This window comes from Equus asinus, chromosome 17 (assembly GCF_041296235.1).
Source record: "Equus asinus isolate D_3611 breed Donkey chromosome 17, EquAss-T2T_v2, whole genome shotgun sequence".
NCBI classification, from domain to species: domain Eukaryota; kingdom Metazoa; phylum Chordata; class Mammalia; order Perissodactyla; family Equidae; genus Equus; species Equus asinus.
This window is the reverse complement of record NC_091806.1, coordinates 20864334-20884323: the sequence shown is the minus strand read 5'-3', so window position 1 is coordinate 20884323 and position 19990 is coordinate 20864334. Positions and strand designations below refer to the sequence as shown.

Genomic DNA, 19990 nt, shown 5'->3' with positions numbered 1-19990 from the left:
TCCCCCACCCAAAGACTAATTGCAATCCATCACCACACACATGTGCCTAGTCATGGGGATGTGATTTTCTCTTCTTGGATCTGCAGCACCTGCTCCTGAGAAAGATCCCAAGCCAGCTGAATATCGACCCCCTGCTCCAACTCTAGTGCCCACCGCACCTCAGAGCCACAGACCGATCTCCAGCACTGGAGCCGCCTCGAGCCTCAGCCCGGATTGCACTTCAAGCGATGGAAAGACCGTTAACGTTCTCCCAGCGACGAGCCTCAGCCCCTGGAATGCCGCACCACGGCCGATTTCTGCCCCTCCCCATTTACCTCCTGTTCAATAAAGTTGTTTTTGTCTTGCACGTACTTAACGCTTTCCTTTAATATCTCTTGAGATGTTCACTTCAACAGGATGTCATTCCTTTATCCTTTCAAAATGTCCATTTCGAATGACGTCACCAAGATGGTGGAGTCAGTAGTCTTCTCTGTCTCTCTCCCTTCGAATCTACAACTAATTGGACATTCATCGGTTAACAAAGGACATCCATATAACATCTCAGGATGCCTGAGAGTCCCGTGCTGCTATGCATCGGAAGGCGGATGGACTTCCCCCCAGGAGGAGGTGGAGATAGGTGAAATCTCTCCGACCCCCAACCCCCGACCACCGGACAGCCTAGTACCTGCAAGTGGCTTTCTTCCAGCGGACGCACCCATAGCATCTCCATGCACCAAGGGCAGGAGTGTGTGCACACCAGCGTAGCGACGGTGGAAACAGGTGACTACAGCCCTACCTAAGCCCCTTGCGATTACACCTAAGCACAGGGGCAAACCCCAGGGTCTCGCACCAGCGGCAGGGAAAGCCTCTACTCACCATTAGCAGAGAGGCCCTGCCCATCATTCAAACCGCCCGGAAGGTCCTGAAGAGGAGGATGCCAGGCAGTGCAGCAGCCAGCCAGCTGCCACTGGACTCACGGACTCCGGCTGTCTCCCAGACAGGGCATAGGCTCCCAGAGATCCTGTGGGAAAAGATTGGGGTTGGGTGGAGTTCCAGCGGCCCGGCTCCGTGGCCCAGGGGGGATCTCCAGGCTCCTGCACTGGCGGCAGGGAAAGCCTCTACTCACCATTAGTGTAGAGGCACCACCCAGCATTCAGAACACTGGGAGGGTCCCAGAAAGGAGAATCCCGGGCAGGGAAGCAGACAGCCAGCCACCACTGGACTCACGGACTCCGGCTGTCCCCCAGACAGGGCATGGGCTCCCAAAGATCCTGTAGAAGAGGACTGGGGTTGGGTGGAGTTCCAGTGGCTCAGCTTCATGGCCCAGGGGGAGACTCTACAGTCCCACAGCAGCCTCAGGAAAAGCCTCTGCACAGCACTAGTAGAGAGGCCCCACCCAGCAATCACAAGGCTGGAAGGCCCTAGGGCAAAAGTAGCATAGCTAGGTGAGCTAACCACAGACTGCAGAAGATACCCATGGCTCTGCTGTGACCTATAGTGGACAAGTGAGATTTTGTGGGCTCCGACAGTGACAGAGCTGCGAAGATAGGTGATCCTGCTCCCCACCTCTTGGAAAGCCCTTAACACTGCTGCAGACCCTAAGGAGGGAGCACATCTAGGTGGTCTGCAACAGTAGGCACTAGCAGCCTGAAGCCCTCTTGTGATTGCCCCCACACCTGATGAGGGACCCCACAGGACCACTGTGACTACAAGGAGGGGCGCACGTCCAGTTAGCAACAGCTGACAGGGTTCCTGGTCGGTGCAGTCTAAACAGCTGCTCCCCTACACACACCAGTAGAAACAAGTGGAAGCAGTAACTAAACTCTCTCTCTATGTGGAGGCACAAATCTATGCCATCAAGCAGTAAGAAAAAATATATTAAATCTCCAGAACAGAAGGAAAATGACAGGAAACAATCACAAAGACAATGAAATCTATAACCTAAATCACGATGACTTCAAAACAGCCATTATTCAAAAACTCAACTAGTTAAAAGAGAATACAGATAGACAACTCAACGAGTTCAGGAGCTATGTCACAAAAGAGCTTGATGCTATAAAGAAGAACCAATCAGAAATACTGGAGATGAAGAACGCAATGGAGGAGATTAAGAAAAATGTGGACTTTCTGAACTGTAGGGTTGATACTATGGAGGACAGAATTAGCAATTTGGAGGAGAGGAATACAGAAATGCTGCAGGCAGAGGAGGAGAGAGAACTAGGACTAAAAAGAAATGAAGAAACCCTCCAAGAATTATCCAACTCTATCAGGAGATGCAACATAAGGATTATAGGTACACCAGAGGGAGAAGAAAAGGAGAAGCGGGCAGAAAGCCCACTCAAAGAAATAATGGCTGAGAACTTTCCAAACCTTGGGAGAGAGATGGAACTTCGTGTGACAGAAGCCAACAGATCTCCAAACTTTATCAATGTAAGAAGACCAACCCCAAGGCATATAGTAGTGAAGCTAGCAAAAGTCAACGACAAAGAGAAAATACTAAGGGCAGCCAGGTAGAAGAAAATAACCTACAAAAGAAACCCCATAAGGCTATCAGCAGATTTCTCAGCAGCTACCTTCCAGGTTAGAAGAGAGCGGACTGATATATTCAAAACTCTGAAGGATAAAAACCTGCAGCCAAGAATACTCTACCCAGTGAAAATAGCCTTCAAATACGATGGAGAAATAAAATCTTTCCCAGATAAACAAAAGTTAAGGGAATTCATTGTCCCAAGACCTCCTCTTCAAGAAATGCTCAGGAAGACCCTCATACCCGAAAAATAAAAAAAAGGAAAGGGGTTACAAAACCAAGAGCAAAGGAGATAAGTAGAAGGACAATAACAAAAAGTAGCAGCTCTCCATCAGAACAGGTTAGCAAATGTTAAATAAAACATTAAAGATAAAAGGAAGGGAAACACCAAGAATAAATATAATCCTGTCGTTTTAACCACAAACTCACAACACAAGAAGGAAGAGGAAAAAAAATCTGACGACAACAACCTAGAAGGGGAAGAGAAAAGGGATGGGATGTTTTAATTCAAGGAAATAAGAGGCTATCAGAAAATGGACTATCTCATCTATGAGATGTTTCAGACAAGCCACCTGGTAACCACTAAACAAATAACAAGAATAAAGACACAAATTACAAATAAGAAGAAAGCCAATACAGAAATTTACATACCTGAATGAGTAATCTAAAAATCATGGGACGAGAAACAAAGAAAATGCAAGAGAACAGGAAAACAAGTGATAAAATGGCAGCGATAGGCCCTCCCATTTCAATAATCACTCTAAATGTAAATGGATTGAACTCTCCAATCAAAAGACACAGAGTGGCAGGATGGATCAAAGAACAAGACCCAACAATATCCTGCCTCCAGGAAACACACCTCAGCCCCAAAGACAAACACAGACTCAGAGTGAAGGGATGGAAGACGATACTCCAAGCTAAGAATGAACAAAAGAAAGCAGGTGTCGCTATATCAAAGTAGAATTCAAAGCAAAACAGATAAAGAAAGACAAAGACGGGCAGTATATGATCATAAAAGGGACACTACACCAAGATGACATAACACATAAATATATATGCATCCGACACAGGAGCACGAGTTTGTAAAGCAACTCTTAACAAAACTAAAAGGAGACATCAACAACAATACAATAATAGTAGGGGACCTCAACACCCCATTAACATCAATGGATAGATCATCCAGACAGAAAATCAACAAGGACATTATAGAATTAAATGAAAAATTAGACCGGATGGACTTAATAGATATATATATATAGAACACTTCATCCAAAACTAGCAGGTTACACATTCTTCTCAAGTGCGCAGGGAACATTCTCAAGGATAGACCATATCTTGGGAAACAAAGCAACCATCAATACATTCAGAGGGTTGAAATAATATCGAGCATATTTTCTGATCATAATGCTATGAAACTAGAAATCAACTACAAGAATAAATCTGGGAAAGGGGCAAAAATGTGGAGACAAAACAACATGCTACTGAACGAAAAATGGATTATTGAAGAAACTGAAGAAATCAAATGTTATCTGGAGACAAATCAAAATGAAAACATGCCATACCAACTCATTTGGGACACAGCAAAAGCAGTCCTAAGAGGGAAATTCATCGCAATACAGGCTCACCTCAATAAACAAGAAAAATCTCACATAAGCAACCTCAAACGACACCTAACAGAATTAGAAAAAGAAGAACAAACAAAGCCCGAAGTCAGTAGAAGGAGGTAAATAATGAAAATTAGAGCAGAAATAAACAACATTGAAACAAAAAAGACAGGAGAAAGGATCAATGAAACAAAGAGTTGGTTCTTTGACAAAATTAACAAAATCGACAAACCCTTAGTCAGACTCACTAAGAAAAAAAGAGAGAAGTCTCAAATAAAGAAAATTAGAAAGGAGAGAGGAGAAATCACAACAGATACCAAAGAAATACAAGGGATGATAAGAGAATACTATGAAAAACTATATGCCAACAAATTGAACAGCCTAGAAGAAATGGATAAATTCCTAGAGTCTTACAACCTCTGCAAACTGAATCAGGAAGAAATAGAGAATCAGAATAGACCAATCACAAGTAAGTCAATAGAAACGGTAATCCAAAACCTCCCCAAAAATAAGAGTCCAGGACCAGACGGCTTCTCTGGAGAATTCTACCAAACATTCAAAGAAGATTTAATACCTATCCTTCTCAAACTATTCCAGAAAATAGAGGAAGATGGAGCACTCCCTAATACATTCTATGAAGTCAAAATCACCCTGAGCCCCAAACCTGACAAGGACAACACAAAGAAGGAAAACTGCAGGCCAATATCACTGATGAACAAAGACGCAAATATCCTCAACAAAATTTTGGCAAACCGAATACAGCAATATATCAAAAAGATTATACACCATGATCAAGTGGGATTTATACCAGGGACACAGGGATGGTTCAACGTCCTCAAGTCAATCAACGTGATACACTACGTTAACAAAATGAGAAAGAGAAACCACATGATCATCTCAATAGATGCAGAGAAAGCATTTGACTAGATCCAACATCCATTTATGATAAAAACCCTCAATAAAATGGGTATAGAAGGAAACTACCTCAACATAATAAAGGCCATATATGACAAACCCACAGCCAACATCATACTTAAGGGGCAAAAACTGAAAGCCATCCCTCTGAGAGCAGGAACGAGACAAGGGTGTCCACTTTCACCACTCTTTTTCAACATAGTACTGGCGGTGTTGGCCACAGCAATTTGGCAGAAAAAAGAAATAAAAGGAATCCAAATAGGCAATGAAGAAGTAAAACTCTTGCTGTTTGCAGACGATGTGATCATATACATAGAAAACCCCAAAGAATCCATAGGAAAACTATTAGAAACAATCAACAGCTGCAGCAAAGTTGCAGGGTATAAAATCAGCATACATAAATCAGTAGCATTTCTATATGCTAACAATGAACTAACAGAAAAAGAACTCAAGAACTCAATCCCATTCACAATCGCAACAAAAAGAATAAAATACCTTGGCATAAATTTAACCAAGGAAGTGAAAGATCTATACAACGAAAACTACAAGACTTTCTTGAACGAAATTGATGATGACATCAAGAGATGGAAAGACATTCCATCCACATGGATTGGAAGAATAAATAGTTAAAATGTCCATATTACCTAAAGCAATCTACAGAATCAATGCTATCCCAATCAGAATCCCAATGACATTCTTTACAGAAAATGAACAAAGAATCCTAAAATTCATATGGGGCAACAAAAGACCCCGATTTGCTAAAGCAATCCTGAGTAAGAAGAACAAAGCCGGAGGCATCACAATCCCTGACTTCAAAACATACTACAAAGCTACAGTAATCAAAACAGCATGGTACTGGTACAAAAACAGGTGCACAGAACAATGGAACAGAATTGAAAGCCCAGAAATGAAATCACACATCTATGGACAGCTAATCTTCGACAAAGGTGCTGAGAGCCTACAATGGAGAAAATAAAGTCTCTTCAACAAACGGTGCTCGGAAAACTGGACGGCCGCATGTAAAAGAAAGAAAATTGACCATTGTTTTTCACCATTCACCAAAATAAACTCAAAATGGATCAAAAACCTAAAGATTAGGCCTGAAACAATAAGTCTGCTAGAAGAGAATATAGGCAGTACACTCTTTGACATCAGTTTCAAAAGAATCTTTTCGGACACCATAACTCCTCAGACATGGGAAATAATAGAAAGAATAAACAATGGGACTTCATCAGACTAAAGAGCTTCTTCAAGGCAAGGGAAAACAGGATTGAAACAAAAAAACAGCCCACTAATTGGGAAAAAATATTTACAAGTTACTTATCCGACAAAGGGTTAATCTCCATAATATACAAAGAGCTCACACAGCTCAACAACAAAAAAATCAAACAACCCCATCAAAAAATGGGCAGGAGACTTGAACAGACATTTCTCCAAAGAAGATATTCGGATGGCCAATAGACACATGAAAAGATCCTCATCATCACTAATCATCAGGGAAATGCAAATCAAAACTACACTAAGATATCACCTTACACCAGTTAGAATGGCAAAAATATCCAAAACCAAGAGTGACAAATGGTGGAGAGGTTGTGGAGAAAAAGCAACCCTCATACATTGTTGGTGGGAATGCAAACTGGTGCAGCCACTATGGAAAACACTATGGAGATTTCTCAAAAACTTAAAAATAGAAATACCTTATGACCCAGCCATCCAACTACCGGGTATCTATCCAAAGAACGTGATATCAGCAATTCCAAAAGTCCCATGCACCCCTATGTTCAGCGCAGCATTATTTACAATAGCCAAGTCATGGAAGCAACCTAAGTGCCCAGCAACTGACGATTGGATAAAGACAATATGCTATGTATATGCAACGGAATACTACTCAGCCATAAAAAGTACAAAATCGTCCCTTTCACAACAACATGGATGAACCTTGAGGGTATTACGTTAAGTGAAATAAGCCAGACAGAGAAAGATGAACTCTGTATGACTCCACTCATAGGTGGAAGTTAACATATAGACAAGGAGAACTGATCGGTGGTTACCAGGGCAAAGGGGAGGTGGGGAGAGGGCACAAAGGGTGAAGTGGTGTACCTACAACGTGACTAAAAATAATGTACAACTGAAATTTCACAAGGTTGTGAACTATCCTAATCTTAATTAAAAAAAACAAACGTCCATTTCCCTGGCCAGGAGGACGCTCACAGTGTTGCCCAACCGTCATCCTGACCTCATTCAAGAACACTGTCGTGGAAGGGAAGCCCTCTCCCTGTTCGTCTCTCAGCCCTCCTCCCTCCCACCCCGTCCCTGGGGCCTGCTGAGCTTTCTGGCTCTATGGACTTACCTCTGCTGGGCTGTTCAGCTGAGCGGATGCATCCAAGACGTGGCCTTTTGTGTCCGGCTACATAATATCAGAGGAGTATGGTTAATCACATTTTAAATTAAAAATACAGTTTTTATTAGGGAGAAAAATCCCTGCTCCATCAAAGCTTATGTATGAAAAATGAAGCCCCCATGTTGACTATTGTCTTTTTCTGGGGATAGGCACCACATTTAAAGGGTGACATGAGAGCTGGAAACCAAGAGGAGAATGTGTGGGGCCGGGAGACACCTTTCACATCGTTTTCCTTCCTGGATGGGCCACGGTTGAGTTGATGCAACGTGCAAATTACAGAACATGTTTACCGCATATTACACGCTTTGATTGGTTACAACTATCTTAAGGAATAAAATACCTTACCTACGTTTCTCAGGATTTGGATTGATGATTTCTTTTTCATTTCGTAAAATAATGTTTTAATGTGAGTAAGGAAAGAGGGTCCACTCCTCCGACTGGGACATAAGTGCCCACAACAAGTGCCATCCATCTTTTCACTCTTCGCTCTACAGGGCAATGATCTTTGAGGACCCATGTGCCTGCACGTATATAGGTGTGTGTGTTAAGCAGTGTGAGTGGGTTTGGTGGGCAGGAGCCCAGGGCTTTCCTATCCTAGGACCTGATGTCCCACAGGGGAACAGGGACACTCAGTCCTGTCCCCCTGTGCGTTCTCAGTGGCCACACATCGCCTTCTACCAAGCAGCCCCGGCTTTGAAGGATTGGCCCATCTCCATATGTTCACTCCATAATCATACTGAAAGGTCCATGTGCGTCCATGCATCTCTGTTTTTGTAGAACAGAGACCTAAAAGCAGACATTCTGCCACCATGGATCTACTCATTTCAGGGTTTGGCTGCTATTTCTGAGATCTACGCTTGCTTCATCGAGTTTGAGTCTTTGTTAATTCTCCCCAAATCGCCCCAAGACATAGCTGTATAGTTTTTAATTGTGACTCCTTCTAGTTGGGGCATGTGGGACACAGAGTCAACATGGCCTAATGAGCGGTGCGACGTCCAAGCCCAGAATCCGAACCCTGGGCCACAAAGCGGACGGCAGGAACTTAACCCCACGGCCATGGGTCCAGCTCCCACGTTTGAGGCTTGTTTGGGAAAGCAGGGACTCCAGAGACATTGGAGGTGGCACCTGAAGGGGGAGGCTGACAAGACAGGAGTCAGGCCATCAGGGTCTCTGGGAGTGGCCCATGGAGCCGAGAAGGGCCGGCCGAACACCCTCCCTCAGGTATCCCCCCCTACAGCATCTTCTGCCCCAAGTCCCGGAACACTCTTCTGCCAAGCCCCTTCCCACGACACACCCCCGGCCCAGGGCCCCTCAGCCAGCCCGGCACACATCCTCCACGATTCAGCTTCTAGGTAGGGCAGCCAGGCCCTGCTTCCCAGCCAAAGGAGACTGTAGGCCAGGCCACTCCTTTCTGCACCAATCTCTCCCCTGTCTTAGTCCCCTTCTCAGGAAGAAACCTCTATGGGCAGGTCAGGGCCACATCGATGTGCCCTTGAAGGTGTCCATCCAGATAAAGCTTTGAGTTGCATCACCAACAACACTTGAGCTTGTGTGAGCAAAGGAGACCTTTAGGAAGCAGAGCAGGGGCTGCTGGAGCTGCGGGCTGGGGAGAGCCTCGGTCAGGGCCTTTTGCCCTGGGCAGAGCCCGAGAAACACCCCTCAGCCTCCTCCACCAGCAACGCCCTGTCCCCCTGCCGCGACAGCCCACCTTGGGGTCCCTCACATTCAGTATGTGCAAGGGAGGGGACTCTGCTTCCTGCTAAACAGTCTAAAGGAAGGGAAGTGGGGAGCCCTCCCCTCCTTCCAAGTCAGCTTATGCGGGGTCCACTTCCTCCGAGGCTGTGGGGCAGGCCATGGGCAGCAATCTCTCTCTTCTCTGACACAGGATGGAGCCCCCCAGTCAGAGACCATAGGTCGTCACAGAGAGGAAACAGCACCTTCCCTGGAGGGAGGGAGAGGAGCTCCTCTGGACAGGGAATAAGCAAGGCTGGAGAGCAGGGGGACCACGCAGAAGGGCTGCCATGGGCTGGGGCAGTGCCACAGCGGTTTCACTACACACACACACACACACACACACACACACAGTTTTTACCCTCTGAGGTAATGGAAGTGTTACCTATCTTTATTACAGAAATACAGTCCCAGTATTGATGTATCCTAAAGTATGACATTGTACTCCACAAGCTTAGACAATGTTATGTGTCCATTAAATCACAATTGAGCTGGAACAATTTCTTAGAAAGGAGGAAAAGGCCACTTACAGAATGACAGAAGATATTTGCAAGTCACATTTCTGCTAAGGGGTGAACATCTAGAATATGTGAGAAACTCATACAACCCAAAACCCAAAGAAATAAATTTACCTCACTGAAAAATGGGCAAAGCAACTTGAACAGAGGTTTCTCCAAAGAAGACAGGTCAGTGGCCAAAGTCTAGGAAAAGATGTTGAACATCCATCACCCACCATAAACAAGTGCAAATCAAAACGAGATGTCACGTCACACCTGTTACCATGGCTCTCATCACACACTCGTGCAAAAGATAGTGTTGGCAAGCATGTGAAGACATTGGAACCCTGGTGTATCCTGTCGTGCTAAAGGTAACATTGTGCAGCTGCTATAGGAAACTCTATGGAGATTCCCCAGAAGGATTCAACCTGGAAATCACATACACTCCACTAATTCCATTCTTAGGTATATATCCTCCAAATTCCAAACAGGAACCTGAAGGGACACAGGCACTCCCATGTTCTTGGCAGTGTCGTTCACAAGAGCCAAGCTGTAGAAACGACCTAAGTGTCTGTCCACGGATGAAGGGGTACAGAAACTGGGGCACAGACTTAGAAGGTGTAGCCGCCCCTGACGTAGGAAGCGTTAATAATCACTGGAAAAGGCTTGCCAACAAACTGTGACCCGGAGGTGAGAAGGCCAGTTAGACAATGATGGGTAAGACCTCCAGGGGGAGGCAACCCAAGCCAGGCACCAGTCGCCCGGGGGCACAGACAGAGACACAATATCAGGCGCAAGAGGGGCCGTTGCCTAGGAGGCCTTGCATGCTCCGAGATAAAATATAGGAGCACAGCAATAACATGATAATATCAAAACAGAGGCCGAGGGAGGGCTCCTTGAGAAATCACTAAGAATTCTTGGCATTCACAAATTACATTGTTCAGAACACCTGTGTATGTTTAACAGCTGTAAGCTATGTATACGTTGAAACACTGGTTATAATAAACTCAGAGTGGCCATCAGCCCTCTCTGCATCTATCCTGATGTGTACATTGGATTGCAACACCGGCACAAGGCAATATTATTTTGCCTTTGTAAAGAAGGAAATTCTGCCATAGGACACGACGTGGATGAATCCAGATGACATTATGTTAATGGAAGAAGACAGTGACAGAGGGATAAAGAATGCATGGTTCCACTCCTGAGGGCTATCTAAAACAATCAAACTCACAGAGGCAGAGACTACGACGGTGCTTGTCTGGGAGTGGCGGAGGAGAAAACGGTGAGCCGCGTTTCCACGGCTCATACAGTACACAAAGTGTATTGAGGGAATCCTTTCATGACACGAACAACAGAACATTTTATGAAGTAGAAAGCTGCCTAACACTGTTGCCCTGCCCTGGCCCTGGTCCTGCCCTCCACTCTCCTCATATTTGTATACTCAACATATTTATACTTGAATCCAAATTTGCGAGTTATTCTAAAGACAGGATCACCCTAACTGGGCAGTTACTTTGGACTGAACATGAATAATTCTCCCTGCCCTTTCCAATGTTTGAGGGGATGATTTCAATGGCTGCCTAGTGTTCCTTATCATGTCTCGTACATAACTAGCTGTTTCCATTGTCCCTGTCATCATCTTCCTCTATCAAACATCTCTGGATGGTGTCTGGAAGTGGAGTTTAATTGATCGCAGCTCTAGACAGCTTCCAAATCTAGAATGCTTCACGGAGCTTCCGGAGCACTTTCACTTTCTCCTTTGCACTTCGGGTGGCAGGCGTTGACACCAAAACTCATCTCCCCCTCTACATTGGGAGCTCCTTCCAGGGCAAGATGCCTCTCCGTCACTTCTGCCACCAACTCTGCACAGTGCCTGACATATGGGAAAACCTCAACAAAGATTCAAAACACACAACAAATCTAGACAAGAGACTCATTGTTGCAGAGAACTTCAACTGTCCATCAAAATCCATCCTCCACTTCTTGGGGCACGGGGCTGCATGCCGTGGTCCAGCCTCCGTGGTGGCCGATGACTACTTCTTTGCCGAGGGAAGAGAAAAGGAACTGACTGGTGCCGCTCTGGACCCGGCTGATAACATCCTCCTGCGTGAATTTCCTTCTGTTCTTTCCAATCATGCTGATGGATGCAGATGAGGATCATGTCCTAGGGAGGGAGAAGGCACACGATGGAAGAACGATGTGTTCCTGAAGGCCATGTGAAAGATTGTGGTCCCTCCATTCTGAACACCCACCATGCACTGGTATCTGGGAAAATAGATAGTGCTATGCTCCTGTAATTTGGGCTGAGTTTCGATAACTCATCACATGCCAGCAAAAGTCTCAGTCACAGGACTAACTTTAGTCGTGATCCACCTAGCACAATCCAAATGATGGAAGTCTATTTGGCTCTAAGGACAGAGCCAGTCAGTGGTGGGATGGATCTTCATTCCACACCTGTGCCACGAGCATGCAAGAGTGCTGCTGCTGAAAAGACCCGACAAGCTCGTGCCCCCAGATAAAGATCTGGAAGGGAAGCTGGCCAAAACCACGAAATGAAAACCACAGGAATGAAAGGAGCAGACGCCACCAGGAAAACAAGCCCATGCTGCTATGGAGCGCCAGGTCCAGAAGGAGAGGGGCCTGGAAGGGCTGCCACGAGGTGACATTCATATTTGCAGCAGCATGACAAGGAGCCAGCCCTGCCTCAATCCAGGGCTCCATAGCCTGTAGGAACGCCCAGCAGTGCAGACTCTTGGAGGCACAAGTGAGGTTGGTCAGAGAGGAGGTTAGAGAGCAGGGCAGCGTGGCTAGAAGGAGCTTGGCTGGAGAGTCAGGGAGGGAGGAGAGCGGAGGCCAAGGCCAGGGCCAGGGGCAGGGCAACAGCGTTAGGCAGCTATTGTTATTGCTGTGTGACAACCTTTCCCCATCTTTATGGGCTCAACCAACGAACGTTGATTATGTCACAGTGGCACTGGACCAGGACTCCAGCAGCACTCAGCTGGGAGCCTCTGCCAGATGCTCTCAGGGAGTCAGGCTGTGCTCTGAACTGAGGCAGGATCTGCTTCCCTCCCCCTCTGAGCGCACTCTGGGTCCTAGAGGGACCCCTTGCAACTGGAGGCCTGCGTGCCCCTCTGTCGGTGGGTCTCCTTCAGGGCCAGGCCTCAGCAGCCTCTCTAGAGCACAACCCAGAACACACAGGCCTGTTCCCCAGAGTGAGGGATCAGAGAGAGATAGAGAAACAGCTGAGAGTGAGCAGGAGGAGAGCCCTGGACTGTTTGGGACCCAGTCTCAGAACTGGCTTCGCATCACTCTGCCCTGTTCCACCGAGTAGAAGGGAATCACGAACTTCAGGCCACACTCAAGGGAAGTGGATTCCAGCAGCATGTGTAGACCGAGCAGAGGGGATCACAGGAGGCCATTGAGGGAGAAGGAGAAGACCTCACAGGCTCAATGCCCTGGGCAGAATCACAGTCTAGTTCAAGGTGGAGCCAGGTGTAAACCCAGCTCGGCATCCTCAAGGATGGGGCCCTGGCTGCTCCCAGGCTTCTTCAGGGCGCTGTGAAAATGCGGTGCTGCTCTAACTGCAGTCAGACATGGAGAGGGCAGGGGGCTGAGACTGAGAAGTCGGCAGCCTGGTCGTGCATTTGGCAAGTTTCTGCCTGAGGATGAGCCCAGGGCAGGCGAACACTTGAGTGTTCCCCATCCATGTCACGCCTAGGGTGGAGGGAGCAGGGGCCACCTTTGCTGAGCTCATGCTTATGCACTTCTGAACTCAATCCCACACTGGAGAATTGGGAAACTGAGGCCCATAAACAGGTAAACACTGGCCCACGGCACATGACAGACAAGAGTCCCAGCAGAAGGAAGTATTCTGATATTCTAGGGCAAGACTGGAACCCTTCCAATAGGCTTTGCGGTGGACAACAGAAACCGTCAGTTCTTGGGAAGCTCTTGCCCATCCCTTCCTCTGTGGAAGCTGTTTCCTCCTGGGCATCCAGGACTTGAGCCGTGACACACACGTACACACAGAGACTTTAGATGGAAGGACGGACTATGGGGTGGGCTCAGAAGAGAGGCAGACACAGGGGAGGAGAGGAGAGGAAGAAAAAAGCGGTTAGAGGTATTCCCTACATGGGACACCGCTCCTCCAATTTCACAGGTATTTTCCCACTCGGGCCTGAGGGCATCTCCAAGGAGTATGGGCTAGGATAATCCCCCCCATGCAGACTGGAGGCAGAATGGCCCCACGAGGCACGATGGCTTCTCCAGGATGAGGAACAGGGAAGAAGGAGCACTTGTGTCTGCGTCTGTCTCAAAGCTGGGACCCTGGCTGCACCCAGACCTTCTCGGAGGCCTGTGGAGACAGGTGGTTTGGGGATCCTGGGGACACATATGATACTGCATGGAAAAGTGGGCGAGCAGTGCCCTGCCCAGAGGACTGCTTGAATGGGTGGTATGAGGGGAAGTGGCTCAGATCACCGTGGTCTCCAGGCAATGATGTAACCTCTTTCACAACAATGCCCACAGTGCAGGGGCCTCCTGTAAACAGGCACCCAGATCCCCACACTCAGCTCACTTGGCTGGAGACAGCTGCTACGGAAAGATGTTTTCCTGCTGTATCCTGCCTTACCACGTCTATGGTCCCCAGAAGACCTGGAGCCATAACCTTTTTACTCGTTTTAAAGGGTGGCTCACCTCTCATACGCCACACCTATGGCCGTTTGCCAGGAGGTCATCAAAGGTAACACGAGGGGGCCTACATCGGGCTATCCAGCTCAGGCCACCTCTGTGAGCCCCCACTGAACGGCCCCCACCCTCTCCCTTCCGTGGGGGGGATCCTCACTTGGCGGGAACTGCTGGGTGTACAGCTGATCACCTGGTGCTGCTGCCATCTTCACATCCCAGGACAGGGCTGGCACCATGGAAAGGGGATTCCCAAGTTACCTCTTAACTGGGCCAAGTTTCCTTCAATTCTTTTTCTGATGGGAGTCACCTTCGTTTATAGCATTACGTAGTTTCAGGGGTTCATCATTATATTGCGATTTCTGTGTAGATGACATCGTGTTCACCACATAACGACTAATGACAATCCATCACCACACACATGTGCCTAATCACCCCTGTCACCCTCCTCCCTCCCCACTTCCTCTCTGGAACCCCCAATCCAAAGCCTATCTCCTGTGATTGTTTGCTGCCGTCATCCCTGATTTATGAGAGTAGTCACAAGGCTATTGGACTTTCTCCCCCTGAATTATTTCACTTAGCATAATACCCTCCACGCCCATCCATGCTGTCACAGAAGGCCAGATCTCCTCCTTTCGGATGACTGAGTAGTATTGCACGGTGTATATATGCCACATTTTCCTCATGGGTAACTAGGTTGCTTCCAAGTCTTGGCTATTGTCAAATATGCTGCAAGTTACACAGGCATGCTGACATCTTTATGCATTCGTGTTTTCACATTCTTGAACACATACCCTGTGGTGGAATAGCTGGGTCATACTGTAGTTCCATTCTTAATTTTCAGAGGAATCTCCATCCTGTTTTTCGTACTGGCTGCATGGGTATGCACTCCAACCAGCAGCGTAGGCAGGGTCCCTGGTCTCCACATCCTCTGCAACACATGTTTTGTCCTGTCTTGTTCATTAGAGCCATTCTGATGACTGTGACATGAGATCTTGTGGTAGTTTTGATTTCAACTTCCCTAAGAAGTGGTGAGATTGAACATCTTTTCATGCGCCTGTTGGCCATCTGTCTATGTGGGTCTGGAGTGGAGAGAGTCACCGAGGTGTGAGTGCCCCCGAAGTCAGCCAGCCAGTGCTCTGAGGCTTCCTGCCTGGCTGCCGGGCACTGTCTTTACAGGTTGTTCCTCAGGAGGTCGGAAAGGACAAGACACATCAGTCCTTCCTCTCCCTGACTATACAGGAAGGGATGATGCGGCACCCGGCCGACACAAGCCAGCGCTGGTCCTGGGTGAGTGCAGGTGCTCAGCACACCCAGAACCCAGGGCCCCAGGACACCAAAGTCAACCCTAGGTCCTACAAGGCCCTGGTACCAGTCCTGCTCCAGAAGGAATCTGTCTCCCCATCTCTGACCCCAACCTGCCCGCACTGCCCAGCTCCTGTCTTGGCCACGTTCAAAGTCACTGTCACCATAACTCTACGAATCCCAGAAAAGAGACTTTTCTCCCATTTCACCTCATGTTTGCTCAAGGGGATCGTTGCATTTTTCTACACATTTTCCTCTTTCACCCCATCCCCAAGTGTCCATGATGACCTCACAATCCTTCCACACTTTCTCCATGTCTCACACAGCCTCATGATGGACAAGGATGCCTTTCCCCAAAAGGATGTGTGGCTCTTGGGACATATGCATTGCTCTGTCTTTTGCCCTCCTGAGGAACACTTGCCCATGGCCCCTCCAGGTCAGGGGCTGGGGCCTCACTGAGCTGCACGACATTTTGGATGGCAGACCATGGACGAGACTGATTCAGCCCTTCACAGCTGTGGGACCTCCTGTTGTCTTTTCATCAGTGCTGCACTGAACGTCCTGCCTGTCCTCCTGTCCCAATGCATCCCCCCGCAGGGAAAGCCCCCGTCTTCTCCTCTCTGCAGTGGGCTCTTCTGTCAGAAACCCCAGGGCTGATGCTCTTAACACACACAGGTGCTGTCAATTCTCCGGTAACACCTTGATCTGCTACTGGTACTGATACTAACACATTCGTTCATTCCCCTGTCTGATTCTACCCACAAGACCAGAAGTGTTTCCTACTCTGGACACTCCTGTCCCACCTCTTGCTAGAAGTCACTGGGAGCTTGAGGCATTGCTCTGACGGCCAGCCCCAAACCTCCTGGTACCTAGGATGCTGTCTCTGACGCTGAGCCTCTCCTCTGTGCCACCCCAGGCTCTCGACACATCCACAATGGAGAAGAGATCGTTTCCCCGGCTGTGGACGGTTCACAACACTCCACTCGAGCGTCTGGTGGCTCACCTTGTGCCCGCCTTCCTGCTGTGCGACACCACTTTTATCCACAGCTTCCTGTTGACATACACAGATGTGGCCACCACACAAGAGGTGCTAGATGAGTTCTTTAATAGGTGAGTGCCCTGCCCTCCCCAGGACTCTGCGGCTCCAGCTACCTGCATGCTGGGAGTCTTGGGGAGGTCCGCGTACCTCTCTGAGCCTCAGTTTGCTCCTCTGAATAATGGGGAGAACAGAGGAACAACCACCAAGGGCTATTGTAGGGACTCAATGAGCTCCTGCCTGGACGGCCCTTTGGAGAAGCTGAGCCCTATGAAAGGTCAGCTGGATCGGCCCTCCAGGGCTCCGTGCTAGGTAGGAGTTAGACAGTCACAAAAGACTCCTCAGGCAGCTGCCATCCAGTACAGTCAATGTGATGCCCTCCTGTCTCCTCTAGTTACAGATTCATCCTCTTTTGTAGAGTGGAAGACGCGCCCACCCGCCTATGGAAAAAGTGAGTGGGCACTGGATCAAGTGGGAGGGCCTCCCCTCTCCACACTGTGAGGGGAGTGTGGGGCCTGTGATCGGGTTGCTGGCAGCACCCGCCATCCCAACATCTTGTGATTCCTTCGGGCCGGCAGAGTTCTGACGGCTTCTCAAAGAAGAGAAGACAGCAGTCCAGGAGAGCTCTGGAGGGGGCTGTGGGCGCTGTGGGAGCCCAGGGGGGAGTGGAGGATGCTCCTACAGCACCCAGATGCATCCAATGCCCATCCCAGTCCCGCCTCCACTCCCCATCGTGGGACACAGAACAGGAGGTGTCTGAGCATCCTGCTCACTCATATCATAGAACCTCCACGGTGGGGGCTCCGCTGCGTCCCAGCGAGCCCACTCCCTGCTCAGGGGCCAAATGATACCCTCCGTGTCAGCCCCTAGCAGGAGGGGAATGTCACCCACATGGGTCACCTAGTGAATCAGGCAGCACAGAGGCACAGGAGCTAAAGGCTGAGGTGTTTGGAGGGCAGTAGGAAGCATGGGCGGGAGACAAAGGCCATTGTTCCCTCATCGGCCAGATATTCACTGCACCCTACTGTGAACCAATGTGTGCAAGAACAGAGCAGATGGCCCCATGCCCTTCCCTCCTGGACTGGCATCCCAGTGGGATGTGCCAGGAGACACTCGAGGACTGTGTCAGGCTTCCCTGAGGAAAAGGATGGGTGATCACACCAGGGACCGAGTGCTCTCACTTTCCAAGGTGTTATCCCAGCCTCTCCTTGGAGACGCGACCTGTTCTGCCAAACTGGCCAGGTCGCACGCGCACGGAAAGTGGGACTGGCCCCTGGACAGGCAGGAGCAGGAGACACTGGAGCCCAGGCCCCCACGGAGGTACCCTGGGAGGGCAGTGTGGAAGGAGAGGCCGGTTCTCTGACTCCGCTGCCCACCTGTCTCTCCTCAGGGCCTTGGCCTTCATTCTCAGCATGTGGATGGAATCCTATCCCCAGTACTTTTTCCAGCCCCCAGACTTTCCGAGCTTGAGAAGGGTATTGGCCTTCCTTGCGTTCAGCATGCCAGGCTCGCAGGTGGAGCATCAAGCTCGCCTTCTGCTTTCACAGTTGCTGCACCCTGAGCCCAGCGAGGCAGAGAGTCAGGGTGAGCAGGACACGGGCTGTGTGACACAGGCGTGTGTGGAGGCAATGTGGCCGGGCCGTTCAGCACAGAGCCTTCAGAGGCTGGGGTTAGGCTGGGAGCAATGAGCTGGCTCCCATCACAATTCCCACGGACTCCAGATACGGGAGACCTTCTGGAGGGTGGTTCGTGTACTGAGTCTCCCTGATTGGTGAGCCGTTTCCCTTCCGTGGGAGGAACATGGAAAGACAGTCACGTTTGGTTTCCCTGTGTGTGTTTGTCCGTGTGTGTGTGTGTCTGTGTCTGTGTCTGTGTGTGTATGTGTGTGTGTGGCATGGTTACTTTGGGGTATCTTTTTTTTTCACCATTCACCCATGTTAATTCTTGATTGCAGTGACAGTACTTTATAACCTTACATAAATATCAAGTGTACAGCCTTATATATTTCGATTTCTGCGTAGATTACAGCAGGTCCCCCACCCAAAGACTAATTACAATCCGTCACCACACACATGTGCCTTGTCATGTGGATGTGGTTTTCTCTTCTTGGATCTGCAGCACCAGCTCCTGAGAAAGATCCCAACCCAGATGAACATCGCCGCCCTTCTCCAACTCTAGTGCCCACCACACCTCAGAGCCACAGATCGACGTCCAGCGCCGCAGCCGCCTCGAGTCTCAGCCTGGATTGCACTTCAAGCAATGGAAAGACCATTCACGTCCTCCCAGCAACGAGCCTCAGCCCCTGCACCGTGGTCCCACCACTGATTTCCGCCCCTTCCCCTTTACCACCAGTTCATTAAAGTTCTGTTTTGTCTTGCACATGCTTAATGCTTGCCTTTAATTTTTCTTGTGATGTTCACTTCAACAGGATGTCATTCCTGGATCCTTTCCAAATGTCCATTTCCCTGGCCAGGAGGACGCTCACAGTGTTGCCCGACCGTCATCCTGACCTCATTCAAGAACACTGTCGTGGAAGGGATGGCCTCTCCCTGTTCTTCTCTCAGTCCTCCTCCCTCCCACCCCGTCCCTGGGGCCCGCTGAGCTTTCTGACTCTATGGACTTACCTCTGCTGGGCTGTTTAGCTGAGCAGACGCATCCAAGACGTGGCCTTTTGTGTCCGGCTACGTAATATCAGAGGAGTATGATTAATCACTTTTTAAATTCAAGAAAACAGTTTTTATTAGGGAGAAAAATCCCTGCTCCATCAAAGCTTATGTATGAAAAATGAAGCCCCCATGTTGACTATTGTCTTTATCTGGGGATAGGCACCACATTTAAAGGGTGACACGAGAGGTGGAAACCAAGAGGGGAATGTGTGAGGCCGGGAGACACCTTTCGCATCGTTTCCCTTCCTGGATGGGCCACGGATCAGGTTATGCAATGAGCAAATTACAAAATATGATTATCGCATATTACACGCTTAGATTGATTACAAATATCTTAAGGAATAAAATACCTTATCTACGTTTTTCAGAATTTGGATTGACAATTGTTTTTCATTTACTAAAATAATGTTTTAATGTGAGTAAGGAAAGAGGGTCCACTCCTCCGACTGGGAAATAAGTGCCCACAACAAGTGCCATCCATCTTTTCACTCTTCGCTCTACAGGGCAATGATCTTTGAGGACCCATGTGCCTGCACGTATATAGGTGTGTGTGTTAAGCAGTGTGAGTGGGTTTGGTGGGCAGGAGCCCAGGGCTTTCCTATCCTTGGACCTGATGTCCCACAGAGGAACAGGGACACTCAGTCCT

General features: G+C 48.6%; 1 protein-coding gene across 1 annotated transcript; it reads left to right on the top strand.

Annotated features, from left to right (window-relative positions):
• Window positions 1-17419: 17419 nt before the first annotated feature.
• On the top strand, window positions 17420-19232 carry LOC139040441 (ral guanine nucleotide dissociation stimulator-like). Its single transcript, XM_070487212.1, has 2 exons — window positions 17420-18262; window positions 18797-19232. Exons 1-2 carry the CDS (start codon window positions 18091-18093, stop codon window positions 19036-19038), a joined length of 414 nt encoding a protein of 137 aa, XP_070343313.1. The 5' UTR covers window positions 17420-18090; the 3' UTR covers window positions 19039-19232.
• The last annotated feature ends 758 nt before the right edge of the window (window positions 19233-19990 follow it).